Raw genomic sequence first — 20,513 nt, 5'->3', positions numbered from 1 at the left:
GTAGAACACTTAAATTAAAGGAGAGCCGCACACTCTAGGAGCTCAGATGCAATACTTGAATAACCTAATATCCAACGTTTCGACAGACAAGCTGTCTTCATCAGTGTCTAACATTTGTTCTGTATGCGTCTTGTAGGGCCTTAGTCACAAATAAATGCAAACATATGGTAGCCTAGCTAGTTAGCCATTATAAAGTTGTATTCCCACAAATTCAGATGAAGGCACAAGAGAGGACACCTTCAGAGAGGACACCTTCAGAGAGGACACCTTCAGAGAGGACACCTTCAGAGAGGACACCTTCAGAGAGGACACCTTCAGAGAGGACCCAGCACAACCAACGGATGTAACAGAGTTGTGTTTAGAGTTAGATGCTACTAACTGGTGGGTGTCTGCTGCTTTGAGGACAGATGATAATTGAAAAATCTGTTTTAATTTGGCTGTAAATATACAACATAATTCCGCTTTATTATACAACATACCAATTTTGGCTTTTGGCTTATAATTAACTTTTTACTTATAATAATATTTTGTCTAGAATTATCTAACCTCATTCCAAGACTATTGCGCAAGTGCCTGGGAATGAGATGAAGGATTATCAAGTAATTATTTGACATGAATAGTAGTGTGTTTTATATTGTTAGATTACTACATGTTATTAATAATGATCAATTCTTGACCATTCACCAAACCTTAGTCAATGTCTCTTTAATCTGCAAAGTGAGGATAATGATGACGACCTTGGGGAGGATGGCGGACATAGCGGAAAGAAGAGTTATGCTGAGACAGCACGGATGTTCAAGCTGAGAAGAAACCTGGACCAGCTGGACTGCTTCCACCGACAGAAGGAGCACAACGTGCTGAAAGCCAGGTCTGTTTGCATCCAAAATACTTTTGTAGTGCACTATAAAGGAAATAGAGTTTAATTTGGGACGTGGCCTGTGTTTGGCAAGGATCAGACCTTTGTATGCCACCTTAACACAAATCTAAGATTTGTTCTGCCCAAAGACATTCCAATGCCCCCTTTTTAGTCCTGCCCTAAACCAAGGGACCGTTTCTGTAATTCAGTGATTTGACAATTAAAAGAAAAATAATTTCAGCCGAAGAGGAAGCATTTCTGATAAATGTGTCCACATTTGTTGTTGTTTTGTGTTACAGAAAACCATTAAGCACCCAATGAGCTGCGATGCAGACCTTTAGCACAAACATAAATGGTGGTCATTCGCTGCTGACACAAAACACCACACTGCAGTAGATTGTGTGGGGCAATCTTTTTTTGTGGCCAGGGCCATATTGGAATAGCTGCATATAAACACTTCTAAGCTCTTGGCTTTTAGCCAATATACAAATGGCCTGAAGCAAAATGATCCATCATTATTTGCTTCAGCTCTTTAGCCCAGTCACAGATTGTTATGTTGCACTTCATTAGATTGCAAAGAGAACATTGGGCCATTCAAAGCTGTTGGGTGCGTTAAAATCTCACAGCTGTCCCTGCTTCAGCACACCTTCATTACTTCTTTGTCAGCACAACAAATATCACCTTTCTTTATGGAACCACCTTCAGTCACATAATGGCCATGAATTCATTTTTACATCCACATCCAACATATTACCTTGCTAACAGTCTCTGAATGTTCTTGTGACTGTCATAATGAGAGCTTTTCACATTGTAGTTTGTTGTTGTAGATTTAGTGCAGTGTTTTGCCTTTACTTCTTGGTTTCCAGAGAGGAGCTCAAAGTTTGCCGTCTGCATATTTCTGAGCTGGAGAGGCAGAGAGCTCGAGTGGAGGAGGAGATAGAGCAACAGAAAGAGGACGACAACAGGTAGGCACAAACAAAGCAAACCCAGATATAGCCAGGTCAGGGGGCATATGTACTGTATCAAGTGACTAAGAGTAGGAGTGATGATCTAGGATCAGATCCCCCCCTGTCCATGTAATCTTATTAATTGTGATCTAAAAGGCAAAACTGGTCCTAAGCCAGCACTTCTACTCTGAGACGCTTGATATTTATGGCCCCAGGTGATGACCTCTTTATCCCCATGTTAATGGGATTGTTTTTGATTTGATCAAAACAATTAGATGATACTGATTTTCTTTTATACAACACTTAGGTAAGAAATGCAATGTCTCTTAGCACCCATTTGTTTTCATGCAGTGTGGCCGTGTTTCGCCTCCGAGCCCAGCACAAGCGCCTGTGTCAGGATTTACAGCGAGAGGAGGAGCTGGAGTCACACGTGGCCACCACTCTGAGGGAACATGAGTGAGTCTGCACTACTGCAGCAGCATTGTTTAGGCCCCATTACAAGGCTTCAAAGTGACTGCCAAGTTTATCTATCTTAAAGAGATATTCACCCTTTGAGTGCTATTCCAGTTGGGCAAATAGCTACAATACTTCTGCTACTTGCAATTATAATTCTTTCTTTAAACATCCAAGATGCTTTTTCAAGAGCAATTTGATTCAAACGCCACAAGCTCCCATTAGAACAAACCATTTTCCTTGCAGACTTGAGTTCGTCGGTTCCCAGCTAAAATTTCATAGTGCTGCACATTGACTACTAGCTTTAGCACCGCTCTCATCCTTGACCTTCCCTGCCCCCCCGCTTTCTCGCTCTCCGCTCTCCTCTCCCTCCCTCCCCATTACCCCTTTCTCTCCTTTCTCCCCTCCTCTCCCTCCCCACTCCCCCTTTCTCTTTCTCCCTCCATCCAACCACTCCCCCTTTCTCTGCAGACTGGAAATGTGTCAGGTGGAGGTGGAAATGGGTCGTTTTTCCCTCCTCCGTGTGGAGGTGCAGGAGGAGGAGCAGGCCTACCAGGCGCTGCAGGCCCAGAGAGGGGAGGCCAGGCTGCAGAAGGAATACACCTCCACCCAGAGCCTGCAGCTCCGGACACAGTGCCTCAAAGCGTAAAGCAGCTCACTCCTTTTGATTTGTTAGTTTTTTTGTGAGCAACATAACTTTATTGCACACAAACTAGACAATACTACTGTCACATACAAAGTAATCTCGACACCCAGAAACTTTGTACACACAGGTACAAACACACACATACAAACACACATAACATACACACTATACACACACGTACACCTGGATTGTGTGTTGTACTAGAGTAGTGGCCAGAGGGCACACAGTTAATGTATGTTGAAATATGTTATCAAATGTATTTATTGCATACATTTTTTTATTATAATATATATCTCTGCCTTCATTTTTGATGGACCCCAGTAAGAGTAGCTGCTAATGGAGATCCATAATAAATACCAATACAAGATATCACGTTTACATTTTAATCGTTATGTCTGTCATGAAAGACTACATACAGAGTGCCATACATGGTAGTTATAACATTTTCCATAACATTGTCATGACCCAGGTTAATCTGACTGTATAGACATACAAAAAAATGCTACACAGTAGCCTAGTCTAATGTTACTGAGATAATTGATTTGTCATTAGTAAAGATTCCTTCCGTTTGAACGTGATGTTGTTTGTCTGTTAACAGGAGGCAGGCGGCCACACAGAAGGAAGAGGAGACTCACTGTCAGAGGACCACAGAGCTGGCCCAGGCTAGCCGCCAGAAAGCAGCGCTGTATCTAAAAGAGACTATCAACAGGTAACCGCTGTGTTCAACCTATTAACAGGTAACCGTTGTGTTCAACCTATCAACAGGTAACCGTTGTGTTCAACCTATCAACAGGTAACACATATAAAATGAGCATATAGAATGTATTGAACTTAGCTATGAACTCGTGAGAGAGTTGATAACCAGATATCCCGTAGCAGTTTATAATTAACATCATATCAAATTAATGTATGCACCCTCCTTCACTCTTGAGTGATCGCTACGTCCCTTTTGTGTCCAGGATGCATCGGGAAGAGGCAGAGAACGAGCAGCAGAGTCGAAGGCTGAGGCAGAAAAGGATGCAGGCAGTCCTGTCATTGAAGGCCAACATTGCAGCCACCAAAGTAAGCAGTGGACATTTTTTTGAGGGTGAACATGAAATGCCACGACCCAAGGCTATTGTTTAAGCATTGAGTAGAGTTAAGATAAGAGCGCTGGTCCTCAGCTCCTAGCTTGTGTTTCTGAGGGTCCAGCATAATGGAAAATAGCAATGGGCATCGTCACATTGTCATGAACACAAGGTGACACAATTACTTCTGCCTTCCAATGGAGGGATTTAGACCTCTTGGAGTTCCTCAATGGAGTTCTGATTTAGACCTCTTTGTACGATTTAGTAGTTTAATCACCTTGACCAATTGCTACTGTATTAGTGGAGTGAACACAGTGTGATGGAATCCCTCATTGCACGATTTAATTTCTAATTGATTACTACAATCATTGCATCATTGTGTTCAAATCACACAGTATATTCCCTGCTTAAAGAAGCGTCAGTATTATTCTTACTGAAAGCCTAGTTTCTGTTTTGTCTTCAGGGACGAAGGGGAAGTGTCATCCCTCCTTGACCTTGTTCACTCTACATTTGTGTTGTTTCCAGGAGAGCCTGCGAGCCCAACAGACGAGGGCCAGAGCCCAGGCTCGGAGACAAGAGGAGGAGGAGAGACAGCTGAGAGAGTCCCTACAGACACAGGATATCAACAGCACCAAGTACATCTACCAACAGAAAAAGCTCCAGGAATTCCACCGAAAGAAAGAGTGTGTTCTTCTGATCAATCTACTTCTCTCTCCCACTCAATGAGTGGGTGTTTTCTTCTCACAATAACGCGCCAAGGAGAAATATGATCCTATTTTGCTCACAATGGCTTGTTGTTGTGGTCGTTTTTCAGAGAATTTCAGGAGAAGCAGAAATCCAAACGGGTGGAAATTGTCTCCAAGTTACTGCTGGAAGAGGAGTTGTTAGAGAGACGTAAGAGGCACCATGCTCTGCTGTTCCCTCCCACCCAAGTCAGCCTTGTGGAGAGGTTGGCAGGGCAGGAGAGATCTCCAGAGAAGCTCCTTCAGAGCCTTGATCCACAGCCGGCAGAAACAAAGGAAGAGAAAAGAAAACGAGTGAGTGGAAATATCACAGACGAAAATGAAGAATTCAGACTGCTGAAACGAGTCTAATAAAACAAATTGGTACACATGACATGAAAACTCCATAAATAGTTGGCTATTTTTCACAGCAGTTAGAGGGTACCTAATACCCTCTCGTCATGTGTGTATGCGTGTATGTATGTATATATGTATGTGGGCAGAGTGTTGCACATCTCACTCTGAAGGCACGTTGTGACAGCTTGATGTGTCTGTTTTCGACCATGAGCATCCACACATCCCCTCACGTCCTTCCCAGCAGAACACAGTGTTTAGTGACAGCAGCTCTTCATCAGAGCTGTCTGACCAGGAGGAGAGCAGGGACCTGGAGGAGGACCAGGGCCTCACTGACAGCCTGGCGCAGCCTGAGTTCACTGGCCTCTGGGACCAGACACGTCAAGTTCACCAGGTACCATTTTAATGACACACATCATCATCAACTCACAAATACAATCATATTGAGATTAGACATGATGCTCAACTCTATTTCCTTTTTGTGTTCCATCTCAAAATAAATGTATATCCATAAGTATAGTAAACATAAGTAATTTGTTCTATAGTGTAATCAATCAAGCCTTATAGGCTTGTGGTAAATCTGAAAACACAATTGACCATTGAGAACTATGAAATAGTAAGTGAGAAATAAATGTTAAACTCGGACTGGTACCACTAGGTCATATTGTATAGAACAGGAGAAAGGATAGCTTTAGAACTGCTCTACTACTCCCCAGCCAGCAGCAGTGGGTTGCCTCTACTGCCTCTCTCCCACTCTTGAGATCCATGGCGACAGACATCACTTTTCATTTGCTGGTGCCTTGGAAGCCTCCAACGGAACATGACAGTCATTCAGGCCAGATAGTCCTGTGTGCGAGAAGTCATGCGGAAAGGTTTTTACTTTTCACATGCACTTCTGCAAATGATGTCCTCATAACATCACGACACATGAGGATTGGGTTGGGAGCTGAGTTGTAATGAGAAAAGGACCATAGGCCAAAATTACTCAGCTCCTTAACTCTTGAGGGTGAGACTGAAATCACTGCAATTTTCCTAAATGCATATCACATTAGCGCTCTCCCTCAAAGGCTGATGTCTTGTTTATGTCTGGATGCATCCTTGCCTGCCTTGATTAACTGAGCAGGACATGAATGGCCTGTCTATGAGAATTCAGAATGGTCTACACTGGTAGACATTAACTACAGGCCAGTCTCTACAGTACGCTACATATTATGCAACTACTGTGTACAATCATACACTATTAATGTTTTGTTTGTAGAGTTTATCTTCTGTAGTGTACTTGTGAATTTAGTGCTGCTGCCTCTAAATAATTGTTAACATATTGTTTATTTCATTTGTTCCATGGCATGGTGTTGGTTGCATTGGCCATGCCCTCTTGTGCCAATATGGCTTTGAAAGAAACATAAGCCAAAATGTTATATCTGTTTGTCTAAAATTCAAGCTGTAGTATTTCAATATATAGATATTTTTCAACTTTGAAATATGACCTGAATTGGTGTTCATTTCCCCCCTGATTTTCCAGAGCACTCCAAATAAAGATGCTAAATCATTACAGTCGCGAGCAGAGAGACAGGATATGTCTTTGCTGCCGGTGGGGAAACCTCCAGTGGCTGGTAAAAGAGTTATACAGGGGAAGGAATTTAAAGGCTCACTTTTCATCAGTAAGCCAGAAATCATCTTCTTCAAGGTACATTGTTCTGCATTGTGTAACTATTTATTGTATTGCAGAACATGCAGTTATTTCATACTGTGCAGTCATTTCAGACAAAATGACAAACGGTATTTCACAAATCCAAATACTGTTGCAGGATTTTGATGTGGGACAGACGTACAAGAAGAAGGTCATCCTGACTAATGTCAGCTACACAACCAATTATTGCAAGTTACTTGGTGTCACCATGGAACTGATGGATTTCATTTCTATAAGGTGAGCGTTATAGCCTAAGTTCCATGGTAGGTTGAATTGGAACAGAAGTGGAAAACAACTGTCTTGCTAAGCGATCAAAACCTGTTACTCATTTCTCGTAGGCTCAGAAAAACAGGGAATAGTTCATGTATGGGTCTAGGGTCAAATTGTTTTACAATCCTTCAAATGGTCAAATTAACAATTTAAGGTCGGGTAATCTGATCCTAGATGTTTGGTTGGGTCCGCACAACTTCTCCCTCGAGCATCCACCCCCTCGCAAAGCCTACACACTAGCTCAGTCTTGGTAATGTGTTTCTCTGTCCCGAGCCTCCCACCCACAAACAAAGGAGGATGAGTGTTACACATAGGTCCCACACCACTCACTCTATCCCTTTCCAGAGAGATAGTGAGATAACTCTGACTTTATGCAGTTATGTGGGCCTCTGCTCTTTCTGCCTGCGTGAGTGAACTAAGTCCTCGTCCTCCCAGGCTGCTGCTTGCTCACAGAGCCCAGTCAGAGTGTCTCGTGGTTGGGTTGGTTGGAGCCTTGGCAGGGCCTGTCTGCACACATCGACTCCACAACACAGACACACACACTCTACTTCTCAGTGAGCTGTTCAGCTCAGCTCACCCATTACTCTGGGGTGCCAGTGCCACAGCCTATCATCCACCAGTACTGTGACCCAGAGGAGGAGGAGGATCCTTCATTGGGTCTATAGTACGCTGTAGTATCACTTTTGAAAAGGTAGATTTGAATGCCTTAATGGAATGTTGTTTTAAATCCCCGAAAAATCTGTACCCAATAGATTTTCTGGTGAAAATGGGGATGGATTGCTATAATGTACTATAATGCAAGTAATATGGTTGTTGTGATTGAAAAAAATAAATTGGGGACTGTTATATAATCTGTAATGTGGATTTTAGTATTTTGTTTTGGAGGATTATTCTTTTAAAATGTTATTTAAAAGGCCTTAAATGACCACTATGTTCAGGGCTTAAGTATCTGAAATCAACATTTGCTCAGCGGTAGACAAACGTTAACCAAGAACATGCTCTGATTTTTACACGCCGCCCGTCCATCGTTCTTTCGACGCCCCCTGAAATTCTAAAAATGGCTCCCCATCTCTCTTCCCCCCCAGCGTAGCTGTGTGTGCGCCAGGGCTGATTCTCTCTGCCATGTCTGAGCCTTACTGCTGGGACTCTGCTAGGTGGACTGCCCAGGCTCTGCCAAACGTTACTAAGGCGTTATACACATTAAAATGCAGCACTTTTACAGCTTAAACATTTTTTTAATAAACAATTTGGCTTACTTACATCCTTCAGTGCTTTTAATGCTACTGCCTAAGACTGAGCCAGAGCCTGAGATCGTTCCAAAATGGACACCTGACTTGTCGTATGGCTCCTCTCTTCTGGTTAATGTGACAGGACTCATGTTTTGGCACAGCACCATATGTAGCCATCAGGCATGTTTGGGTGTTAGCACTAGGTAGTTCATCAACATTGTTAATTGATTTGTTATGGGATCAGTGTCACCCAGGAGGGTTTGATAATGTATATGCCAGGCAGTCATACTGCACCTATTGGCTCCTGCCAGATATTTTTAGTCTAACTGTAAATATGGCCTGATTTACTGTACTGTTCACCACACGTCTTCAGCATGCTCTCACTCAACACTCAATCCCTAGTGAACTGTTCTCTTTTTTCTTTGAAAACGTTTATTTTGAACCTAGAAAGACTGCCTCCCTCGATTTTTCCTTGAGTGGATGGTCGGGGGAGGAACATAGTTATAAATAATTTGTACACTGCAAATTGACCGCAGTAATCCCGAACAGATATAGTATTTGACAGAAAATTGAATCATTTCAAACCTTGATTACATTGGGATACGATCACATATGCCTCTCTATTTACAGGTGGGAATACTTGGGAACAGATTTCCTAAATTATCACTTTGCGCTGATTTCCTAGTGATTTTACAGTCTTTTATGTCCAACATCAACAACAACAAAAAATTTATATCCCCCAAAATAAATCACTCCCGGCCAAATTTGGCCCGCAGGCCTCCTATTGGGGAACCCTGGTATAGGTAGATACAGTAGATAGTATATACTTTGTTAAAGTGTGACTCCTCTTATTGAGACAACAGATGTTGGTTGTGTTCTGTGATCCTGCCTGTGAGCGTGCCTATTTTGGCCGCTTTCATTCATTTCCAGGGCACAGAAGGCTACTGTCGACTGTCTTTGACTTTCAGTAGTTCCAATATGATCATGTAAGTATGTAAATAAAGGCATAGTATATATATATATATATATATATATATATATATATATATATATATATATATATATATATATATATACATATATACACACACACACACACACACACACACACACACACACACACATGCCCAAAATCTGAAGAAAAAAACAATATATATATATAATTTTGAGTTGATTTCCTGGTGATGTTAGTCTTTTATGTCCAACAACAACATAAATAATAATAATAATACAAATATATTTCTCAGAAAACTTGGGCGGCCAAATAAAATCCCCAGAGGGGCACCTATCATTAAGCCATAATCACACAATAGTTTGATACTGATTCTCAGCTTGTGCTCTACAGTCTTCTTTACTGTTGTGCTTATGGTTGTTTTTTCCAACTCATTGTTTATCTATTGAATTTTGAGAAATTCTCCTGCGGCCTTTTCGCTCCACCGTATCGATTGGGTAGCCTTTTATATCTTTTGGAGGCTGGAACATTTGGAGTGCTCCAGGGCAATCGCTTGGCTCTGTCTGGCATGTGTCAACAGATACACATGTTGCAATTGAATATTTGGGATACTGGCTTTTGCCTCGAGATCATTTTTTAAAACGTGGTCATCAGTATGCGCTAGTAGGATATACAATATCAGACATATGTGATGTTTCCTAATTGATTAGGAATTTCTGAATACGGTTTCTTACATCAGTAGCTTTAAGAATTGAATGCTAACCTTTGCTCCTGTTATGTTGTGCCGATCATATATCTGAATAACAGCTTAATGTCAACTTTTGACCCCCCCTGTTTTCAATTATATTCCTTTTCTTTTCCCTGCAGACACAACATCCTTTAGTATTGAAATAGTTCTGGATGCTTTTTTTGTAGAATGTTGCTGTTATATTCATTTTGAACTTGTCTTACTTGTTTGCTTTTTACACAGAACTTAGCACGTGAAACTTAGCACGTGGAACTTAGCACGTGGAACTTAGCACGTGGAACTTAGCACGTGGAACTTAGCACGTGGAACTTAGCAATTAGTTCACGCACACACACACACACACACACACACACACACACACACACACACACACACACACACACACACACACACACACACACACACACGTTTCCATTTCAATCTGCCTCAAATGCATCCATAACGTTTAACATGATCTGGCCAAATCTTCACAACCGTTGTGTAAATGGATCTGCAATATAATTCCACTGAGTATGGAGAATATCATGCTGTGTTGTCTCAATGGCTTTGAAATGTCTGTCTGCAGTATGAATGGCTGGTGCAGATCATAAAATGTTTTCATGTAAACTGCTCTTTTACAGTGCATTCGGAAAGTATTCAGACCCCTTGACTTTTTCCACATTTTGTTACATTTCAGCCTTATTCTAAAATTCATTAAATAGTTTTTTTCCCTCATCAGTTTACAAGGCCTTATTTAAAAGATAGTGAATACAGGTTTTTAGAAATGTTAACAAATTTATTACAAATAAAAAAACTATTGTATTGATGTATTGAAGTATTGAGACCCTTTGCTATGAGACTCAAAATTGACATCAGGTGCATCCTGTTTCCATTGATCGTCCTTAAGATATTTCTACAACTTGATTGGTAAATTAAATTGATTGGACATGATTTGGAAAGGCACACATCTGTCTATACAAGGTCCCACAGTTGACAGTGCATGTCAGGGCAAAAACCAAGCCATGAGGTCGAAGGAATTGTCCGTAGAGCTCCGAGACAGGATTGTGTCGAGGCACAGATTTTTATTTAACCTTTATTTAACTAGGCAAGTCAATAAAGAACAAATTGTTATTTACAATGACGGCCTAGGAGCAGTGGGTTAACTGCCTTGTTCAGGGGCTGAACGACAGATTTTTACCTTGTCAGCTCGGGGATTCGATCTAGCAACCTTTCGGTTACTGGCCCAACGCTTTAACCACTGGTCTACCTGCCACCCTTCTGGGGAAGGGTACCAAAAAATGTCTGCAGCATTGAAGGTCCCCATGAACACCGTGGTCTCCATCATTCTTAAATGGAAGAAGTTTGGAACCACCAAGACTCTTCCTAGAGCTGGCCGCCCAGCCAAACTGAGCAATCGTGGGAGAAGGGGAGGTGACCATGAACCCAATGGTCACTCTGACAGAGCTCCAAAGTTACTCCGTGGAGATGGGAGAACCTTCCAGAAGGACGACCATCTCGCCACACTCCACCAAACAGGCTTTTATGGTGGAGTGGCCAGACGGAAGCCATTTACTCAGTAAAAGGCACATGAAAGCCCGCTTGGAGTTTACCAAAAGGCACCTAAAAGACTCTCAGACCATGAAAAACAAGATTCTCTGGTCTGATGAAACCAAGATTGAACTATTTGGAGGAAATCTGGCACCATCCCTACGGTGAAGCATGGTAGTGGCAGCATCATGCTGTGGGGATGTTTTTCAGCGGCAGGGACTGGGAGACTAGTCAGGATCGAGGGAAAGATTAACAGAGCAAAGTACAGAGAGATCCTTGATGAAAACCTGCTCCAGAGTTCTCAGGACCTCAGACTGGGGTGAAGGTTCACCTTCCAACAGGACAACGACCCTAAGCACACAGCAAAGACAACGCAGGAGTGGCTTCGGGACAAGTCTCTGAATGTCCTTGAGATGCCCAGCCAGAACCCGGACTTGAACCTGATCAAACATATCTGGAGAGACCTGAAAATAGCTGTGCAGTGACATTCCCCATCCAACCTGACATAGTTCGAAAGGATCTGCAGAGAAGAATGGGAGAAACTCCCCCAAATACATGTGTGCCAAGCTTGTAGCGTCATACCCAAGAAAACTTGAGGCTGTAATCACTGCCAAAGGTGCTTCAACAAAGTACTTAGTAAAAGGTCTGAATACTTATGTAAACGTGATGTTTCACTGTCTAAAACCTGTTTTTGATTTGTCATTATGGGGTATTATGTGTAGATTGATGAGGGGAAAAAACAATATAATCAATTTTAGAATAAGGCTGTAACGAAACAATGTGGAAAAAGCCAAGGGGTCTGAATACTTTCCGAATGCACTGTATATCCCACTGTGTGTGAGATGCATTCGTTTGAATTGGGTTGAATCTTCTGTTTCAGCTTTGAGCCTCCTGGTCCAATATCAGCTGGGATGGCCTGTGACATGCAGGTCATTTTTCAACCAATGGTGAGTCAGTCAGACAAACAGACAGACAAGCATACCCATCTGTCTCCAAGAGTTATTTACCCCCCTAACATATTATCACCAATGATGTCCTTCTAGATGAATAAGGATTTGAAGGGAGAGGTCCAGTTTGTGTCAGCAGCTGGCCCCTTCTCTGTGCCCATCAGATGTACCATTAAGAAATGTGATGTGAGTACTAAGAAGGACCTCGTCTGAAGAGTGCCCATTTATCTTGGTATCCTACTACCTGCTGCCATCGGCATATTTCCTGAAATGGCTGCACACGGCCCTCAATTCTTCTATTCCTTATGTATAGTATTGCATTTACAATGTTGTGATATTCATCTCTATAAATGTACCCTCTCAAATACTGTGTACCTCATCCATGTCCTTTCTTAGTACTTATGCACCTTTTCATTGTGTCTCATGACTCCTAGCCGTCTGTGGACATCGACCTCATTGTCTTTGGTACCCACGTGGTGGGCCAGACCATTTCCCGGGCTATCACCCTGACCAACAGGGGGGCCCTGGGGACATGCTTCACCCTGGTGTCCTCCCCCTGCCCTAGCCTAGCGCAGTCCCAGCTCCAAGCCCAGGCTCATGCCTTGTCTGAGACCTCCTCCGCCAGCACCGAGGTGAGAACCTGACCCTTGATCCCAGTCACATGCATGTCCCTGTGTCATATCAGGTTTATAGAAACATTACAGTAATATATACTTTTTTACCATGAGCAATTGATTCCTATGTCCGGCTGTCTTGTTAGCGGCGTGCACTGTAATTTGAATATATCCAATAGACACTGCTCTGGCCAGTGCTGGACAGTGGTATAGGGGTTTTGTAAGTGTGTGTGTGTGTGTGTGTGTAGCTTTCACAGGAAAGGAGCACTTCAATAGCAGCAGCCTCTGACAGCCAGGAGAGCCCTGCATCACGGGACTCAGGAGAACTCAAATCAGAGAGGAAGAGTCAGGAACCCTTGCTAGTCTCAGACTCCAAACAGTCAGGTAAATGAAGCACACATGTCTCTGATGTGTAAAAATGAAATAGTTAAACTCTCTACTCAGCATGTTTTTTTAAACCTGATTAATAGATGCTTTGATAATTATATCAAAGCTCATGTTATCAGTCGTCAGTAAAGTTTGTCAGATCAGTGATCACCTCCGGGAAAGGAGGAAGGAAAGTTTCCCTTGCAAATATTGGAGAGTGGGTGTGTGTGGATGCATGCTTGTATGTACGTGTCCTTGTGTGTGTGTGTGTGTGTGTGTGTGTGTGTGTGTGTGTGTGTGTGTGTGTGTGTGTGTGTGGTATTAGGGGCCCAGACACCTGCTGTGTCAGAGACCCTGGGGGGTGTGGAGGCTGCCTCAGGAAGACGCAGCCTGGCCTCAGAGCAGCAGGAGGGAGGCCCGGCCCTCAAGACCAGCACGGAAGAGCCCTCAGACAGCAGCAGTGACATCACCATCGGAGAGGTACAGCACCTTTGAGTAACTGCTATAGTGTTGCTATATCAACACTGGAAAATAATTACTACGGTACAACATCAGTTCTTTGTAGAAGAGACTGGAATGTTGAATGAAGAACAAAAGTTTAGTCCAATTTTTAGTCCATACATTTGAAGTCGGAAGTTTACATACACTTAGGTTGGAGTCATTAAAACTCGTTTTTCAGCCATTCAGTTTACAGTTTACATAACTAAGTTGACTGTGCCTATAAACAGCTTGGAAAATTCCAGAAAATGATGTCATGGCTTTAAAAGCTTCTGATAGGCTAATTTACATAATTTGAGTCAATTGGAGGTGTACCTGTGGATGTATTTCAAGGCCTACCTTCAAACTTAGTGCATCTTTGCTTGACATCATGGGAAAGTCTAAATAAATCAGCCAAGACCTCAGAAAAATAATTGTAGACCTCCACAAGTCTGGTTCATTTTTGGGAGCAATTTCCAAATGCCTGAAGGTCCCACGTTCATCTGTACAAACAATAGTACGCAAGTATAAACACCATGGGACCACGCAGCTGTCATACCGCTCAGGAAGGAGACGTGTTCTGTCTCCTAGAGATGAACGTACTTTGGTGTGAATAGTGCAAATCAATCCCAGAACAACAACAAAGGACCTTGTGAAGATACTGGAGGAAACGGGTACAAAAGTATCTATATCCACAGTAAAACGAGTCCTATATCGACATAACCTGAAAGGCCGCTCAGCAAGGAAGCTGCTCTGACAGCTGGTGCTTAAAGCTAGTGAAGGAGATAAGTGTTTCCAGTTTCAGAGATTTTTGTAGTTCGTCCCAGTCATTGGCAGCAGAGAACTGGAAGGAGAGGCGGCCGAAGGAGGAATTGGCTTTGGGGGTGACCAGAGATATACCTGCTGGAGCGCGTGCTACAGGTGGGTGCTGCTATGGTGACCAGCGAGCTGAGATAAGGGGGGACTTTACCTAGCAGGGTCTTGTAGATGACCTGGAGCTAGTGGGTTTGGCGACGAATATGAAGCGAGGGCCAGCCAACGAGAGCGTACAGGTCGCAGTGGTGGGTAGTATATGGGGCTTTGGTGACAAAACGGATGGCACTGTGATAGACTGCATCCAATTTATTGAGTAGGGTATTGGAGGCTATTTTGTAAATGACATCGCCGAAGTCGAGGATCGGTAGGATGGTCAGTTTTACAAGGGTATGTTTGGCAGCATGAGTGAAGGATGCTTTGTTGCGAAATAGGAAGCCAATTCTAGATTTAACTTTGGATTGGAGATATTTGATGTGAGTCTGGAAGGAGAGTTTACAGTCTAACCAGACACCTAGGTATTTGTAGTTGTCCACATATTCTAAGTCAGAACCGTCCAGAGTAGTGATGCTGGACGGGCGGGCAGGTGCAGGCAGCGATCGGTTGAAGAGCATGCATTTCATTTTACTTGTATTTAAGAGCAGTTGGAGGCCACGGAAGGAGAGTTGTATGGCATTGAAGCTCGTCGGGAGGGTTGTTAACACAGTGTCCAAAGAAGGGCCAGAAGTATACAGAATGGTGTCGTCTGCGTAGAGCTGGATCAGAGACTCACCAGCAGCAAGAGCGACATCATTGATGTATACAGAGAAAAGAGTCGGCCCAAGAATTGAACCCTGTGGCACCTCCATAGACTGCCAGAGGTCCGGACAACAGGCCCTCCGATTTGACACACTGAACTCTATCAGAGAAGTAGTTGGTGAACCAGGCGAGGCAATCATTTGAGAAACCAAGGCTATTGAGTCTGCCGATGAGGATGTGGGGATTGACAGAGTCGAAAGCCTTGACCAGGTCAATGAATACGGCTGCACAGTATTGTTTCTTATCGATGGCGGTTAAAATATCGTTTAGGACCTTGAGTGTGGCTGAGGTGCACCCATGACCAGCTCTGAAACCAGATTGCAAAGCGGAGAAGGTGCGGTGGGATTCGAAATGGTCGGTAATCTGTTTGTTGCTTTGGCTTTCGAAGACCTTAGAAAGGCAGGGTAGGATAGATATAGGTCTGTAGCAGTTTGGGTCAAGAGTGCCCCCCCCCCCCCCCCCCTTTGAAGAGGGGGATGACCGCAGCTGCTTTCCAATCTTTGGGAATCTCAGACGACACGAAAGAGAGGTTGAACAGGCTAGTAATAGGGGTTGCAACAATTTCGGCAGATCATTTTGAAAGAAAGGGTCCAGATTGTCTAGCCCGGCTGATTTGTAGGGGTCCAGATTTTGCAGCTCTTTCAGAACATCAACTGACTGGATTTGGGAGAATGAGAAATGGGGAAGGCTTGGGCGAGTTGCTGTGGGGGGGTGCAGTGCTGTTGAATGGGGTAGGGGTAGCCAGGTGGAAAGCATGGCCAGCCGTAGAAAAATGCTTATTGAAATTCTAAATTATAGTGGATTTATCAGTGGTGACAGAGTTTCCTATCCTCAGTGCAGTGGGCAGCTGGGAGGAGGTGCTCTTATTCTCCATGGACTTTACAGTGTCCCAGAACTTTTTTGAGTTTGTGTTGCAAGAAGCAAATTTCTGCTTTAAAAAGCTAGCCTTGGCTTTTCTAACTGCCTGTGTATATCGGTTTCTAACTTCCCTGAAAAGTTGCATATCACGGGGGCTGTTCAATGCTAATGCAGAACGCCACAGGATGTTTTTGTGTTGGTTAAGGGCAGTCAGGTCTGGAGAGAACCAAGGGCTATATCTGTTCCTGGTTCAAAATTTCTTGAATGGGGCATGCTTATTTAAGATGGTGAGGAAGGCATTTAAAAAAATAACCAGGCATCCTCTACTGATGGGACGAGGTCAATTTCCTTCCAGAATACCCGGGCCAGGTCGATTAGAAAGGCCTGCTCGCTGAAGTGTTTCAGGGAGCGTTTGACAGTGATGAGTGGAGGTTGTTTGACCGCTGACCCATTACAGATGCAGGCAATGAGGCAGTGATCGCTGAGATCTTGGTTGAAAACAGCAGAGGTGTATTTAGAGGGCAAGTTGGTTAGGATGATATCTATGAGGGTGCCCGTGTTTACGGCTTTGGGGTGGTACCTGGTAGGTTCATTGATAATTTGTGTGAGATTGAGGGCATCAAGCTTAGATTGTAGGATGGCTGGGGTGTTAAGCATGTCCCAGTTTAGGTCACCTAGCAGCACGAGCTCTGAAGATAGATGGGGGGCAATCAGTTCACATATGGTGTCCAGAGCACAGCTGGGGGCAGAGGGTGGTCTATAGCAGGCGGCAACGGTGAGAGACTTGTTTTTAGAGAGGTGGATTTTTAAAAGTAGAAGTTCAAATTGTTTGGGTACAGACCTGGATAGTAGGACAGAACTCTGCAGGCTATCTCTGCATTAGATTGCAACACCGCCCCCTTTGGCCGTTCTATCTTGTCTGAAAATGTCATAGTTAGGGATGGAGATTTCAGAGTTTTTGGTGGTCTTCCTAAGCCAGGATTCAGACACGGCTAGGACATCCGGGTTGGCAGAGTGTGCTAAAGCAGTGAATAAAACAAACTTAGGGAGGAGGCTTCTAATGTTAACATGCATGAAACCAAGGCTATTACGGTTACAGAAGTCATCAAAAGAGAGCGCCTGGGGAATAGGAGTGGAGCTAGGCACTGCAGGGCCTGGATTCACCTCTACATTGCCAGAGGAACAGAGGGGGAGTAGGATAAGGGTATGACTAAAAGCTATGACGTCCGGAACAGAGAGTAAAAGGAGCAGGTTTCTGGGTGTGATAAAATAGCTTCAAGCTATAATGTACAGACAAAGGTATGGTAGGATGAGAATACAGTGGAGGTAAACCTAGGCATTGAGTGATGATGAGAGAGATATTGTCTCTAGAAACATCATTGAAACCAGGTGATGTCATCGCATGTGTGGGTGGTGGAACTGAAAGGTTGTATAAGGTATAATGAGCATGGCTAGAGGCTCTACAGTGAAATAAGCCAATAAACACTAACCAGAACAGCAATGGACAAGGCATATTGACATTAAGGAGAGGCATGCTTAGCCGAGTGATCATAAGGGTCCAGTGAGTAGTGAGGTTGGTTGGGGTCACGGCGATTCAGACAGCTAGCCAGGCCATGGGTAGCAAGTTGGCAGAAGATGGACTGTTTTTAGCCACCTCGTGCGTTTCCATCGGTAGATTAGTGGGGTTCCGTGTGGTAGAGGGGACCAATCCAATTGGCAAAATAGTTATAGTGGCCCAAGAAAATTGTCCAATAGACCTATTCAGATAGCAGCCGATAAGACAGCTAACAATTAGCGGGCCGCAGATGGGCGTTCAGGTTACGGCGCGACGGAGGGGCCAGTTGGATAACTCCCTCGGGCAGATAATGTCGGTAGTCCAGTCGTGAAGGCCCGGTGAGGCTCCGCATCGGCAGTAAAACGGGTCCGGATAGGTGATTGTAGCCCAGGAGTGGCTGATGCAACTCTTCAGCTGGCTAGCTCCGGAATAATTGATGTTTGCTCCGGGACCGACGTTAGCCAATAGACACTCGGATATCAGCTAGCTAGCTGCAAGATCCAGGTGTAAATGTCCAGAGCTTGTGGTAGAAATCCAGGGATATGGAGAGAAAATAGGTCCGGTATGCTCTGGTCTGAGTCGCGTTGTACAAAACTGGCGATAGCTTTTCAAGCTAAAAGATAGCTGATGACCGCCAACAGTGGTTAGCTGAATACTAATGTTAGCCAGTGAACTGGCTAACTTCTGGCTAGCTTCTGTTGTGGATTTCAGATTTGAGGTGAATAATACTTTAAAAAAAAAAAAATGGTAAGGCCCGTTGCAGGAGAGTGTTTTGAAGTTGAGTTTTTAGAAGAAAAAATATGCGAAGAAAAGATGTAAATATATACACATGGGACACGACAAGACGAGGACAAAGGACGTCTGACTGCTATGCCGTCTTGGATGACACCCAGCATTGACTAAAGTTAAAGTTTAAATATGACTTTGAAGTTTCACATCTGTATGACTATCATGAGATGTAGGGTACTATATTAAAACCAGCCCTAAAAAGATTTCACCTGGAGTGTATTCACTAGGAACCAAATAGAAGCAAATGGGCCAAAATGGGGAGGGACCTACCTGAATTTGTCCAATATGAAACTAGTTTTCATTGCAAAATGTTTTCCGTTGCAGAATGTTTTGCTACGCTGTGCACTAATGAATACCCCTGATCCTGCACTTGATGATGTGACTGTTGTTGTGACATGTTCCCTCAAGACTTCCTCCCATGCCTAGGTCAGAGAGGGGGAGGTGGGCCCGTTTGAAAGTGTCAAGTTGGAGATCGTATTCACACCCACCGTACCAGGGGAGGCTAAGTTGGACTTCCACATCAAGTTCTCCGACCCAACCTGTGAACCAGTAAGATTTTCCTCATGATGTCATCATCATTACCTGAGTGAACTAAAACTACAGCAAAAGTCTATTCAGCCGAAGCTAATAGCCAAGCGTTAACTTATGTATGACAAAAACAGCTTTCCTCTCATGAGAATGTGTGATAGGAGTGATGTAGTCAATAAAATTATATTTACAATATACTATATAATTAAGCAATAAGGCCCGAGAGGGTGTGGTATATGGCCAATATACCACGGCTAAGGACTGTTCTTGTGCGCAACGCGGAGTGCTAGGACACAGCCCTTAGGCGTGGTACAGTGGGGGAAAAAAGTATTTGATCCCCTGCTGATTTTGTACGTTTGCCCACTTACAAAGAACTGATCAGTCCATAATTTTAATAGTAGGTTTATTTGAACAGTGAGAGACAGAATAACAACAACAAAATCCAGAAAAACACATGTCAAAAATGTTATAAAATGATTTGTATTTTAATGAGGGAAATAAGTATTTGACCCCTCTGCAAAACATGACTTAGTGCTTGGTGGCAAAACCCTTGTTGGCAATCAGAGGTCAGACATTTCTTGTAGTTGGCCACCAGGTTTGCACACATCTCAGGAGGGATTTTGTCCCACTCCTCTTTGCAGATCTTCTCCAAGTCATTAAGGTTTCGAGGCTGACGTTTGGCAACTCGAACCTTCAGCTCCCTCCACAGATTTTCTATGGGATTAAGGTCTGGAGACTGGCTAGGCCACTCCAGGACCTTAATGTGCTTCTTCTTGAGCCACTCCTTTGTTGCCTTGGCCGTGTGTTTTGGGTCATTGTCATGCTGGAATACCCATCCACGACCCATTTTCAATGCCCTGGCTGAGGGAAGGAGGTTCTCACCCAAGATTTGACGGTACATGGCCCCGTCCCTTTGATGCAGTGAAGTTGTCCTGTCCCCTTAGCAGAAAAACACCCCCAAAGCATAATGTTTCCACCTCCATGTTTGACGGCGGAGATGGTGTTCTTGGGGTCATAGGCAGCATTCCTCCTCCTCCAAACACGGCGAGTTGAGTTGATGTCAAATAGCTCCATTTTGGTCTCATCTGACCACAACACTTTCACCAGTTGTCCTCTGAGTCATTCAGATGTTCATTGGCAAACTTCAGACAGGCATGTATATGTATTCTTGAGCAGGGGGACCTTGCGGGCGCTGCAGGATTTCAGTCCTTCACGGCGTAGTGTGTTACCAATTGTTTTCTTGGTGACTATGGTCCCAGCTTCCTTGAGATCATTGACAAGATCCTCCCGTGTAGTTCTGGGCTGAT

General features: G+C 43.7%; 1 protein-coding gene across 4 annotated transcripts in view; it reads left to right on the top strand.

Annotated features, from left to right (window-relative positions):
• cfap74 (cilia and flagella associated protein 74) overlaps positions 1-20,513 on the top strand; it is a 49,854-nt gene that overhangs the window by 562 nt on the left and 28,779 nt on the right. For 3 of the 4 annotated variants that reach the window (XM_014135417.3, XM_014135415.3, XM_014135414.3), the window contains exons 3-20: positions 216-381; positions 719-868; positions 1,723-1,821; positions 2,155-2,259; positions 2,728-2,901; positions 3,501-3,611; positions 3,862-3,964; positions 4,495-4,652; positions 4,784-5,006; positions 5,290-5,439; positions 6,568-6,732; positions 6,854-6,972; positions 12,342-12,408; positions 12,505-12,594; positions 12,843-13,040; positions 13,271-13,406; positions 13,714-13,868; positions 19,105-19,227. In XM_014135417.3, coding sequence (XP_013990892.2) covers positions 216-381; positions 719-868; positions 1,723-1,821; positions 2,155-2,259; positions 2,728-2,901; positions 3,501-3,611; positions 3,862-3,964; positions 4,495-4,652; positions 4,784-5,006; positions 5,290-5,439; positions 6,568-6,732; positions 6,854-6,972; positions 12,342-12,408; positions 12,505-12,594; positions 12,843-13,040; positions 13,271-13,406; positions 13,714-13,868; positions 19,105-19,227 — 2,492 coding nt within the window. The remainder of the gene's footprint in view (positions 1-215; positions 382-718; positions 869-1,722; positions 1,822-2,154; positions 2,260-2,727; positions 2,902-3,500; positions 3,612-3,861; positions 3,965-4,494; positions 4,653-4,783; positions 5,007-5,289; positions 5,440-6,567; positions 6,733-6,853; positions 6,973-12,341; positions 12,409-12,504; positions 12,595-12,842; positions 13,041-13,270; positions 13,407-13,713; positions 13,869-19,104; positions 19,228-20,513) is intronic. The other variant, XM_014135416.3, reaches the window with a different exon arrangement.

This window comes from Salmo salar, chromosome 13 (assembly GCF_965601325.2).
Source record: "Salmo salar chromosome 13, fSalSal1, whole genome shotgun sequence".
Classification (NCBI taxonomy): domain Eukaryota; kingdom Metazoa; phylum Chordata; class Actinopteri; order Salmoniformes; family Salmonidae; genus Salmo; species Salmo salar.
The sequence above is the reverse complement of the archived record's forward strand: the minus strand, read 5'-3'. Positions and strand labels throughout refer to the sequence as shown.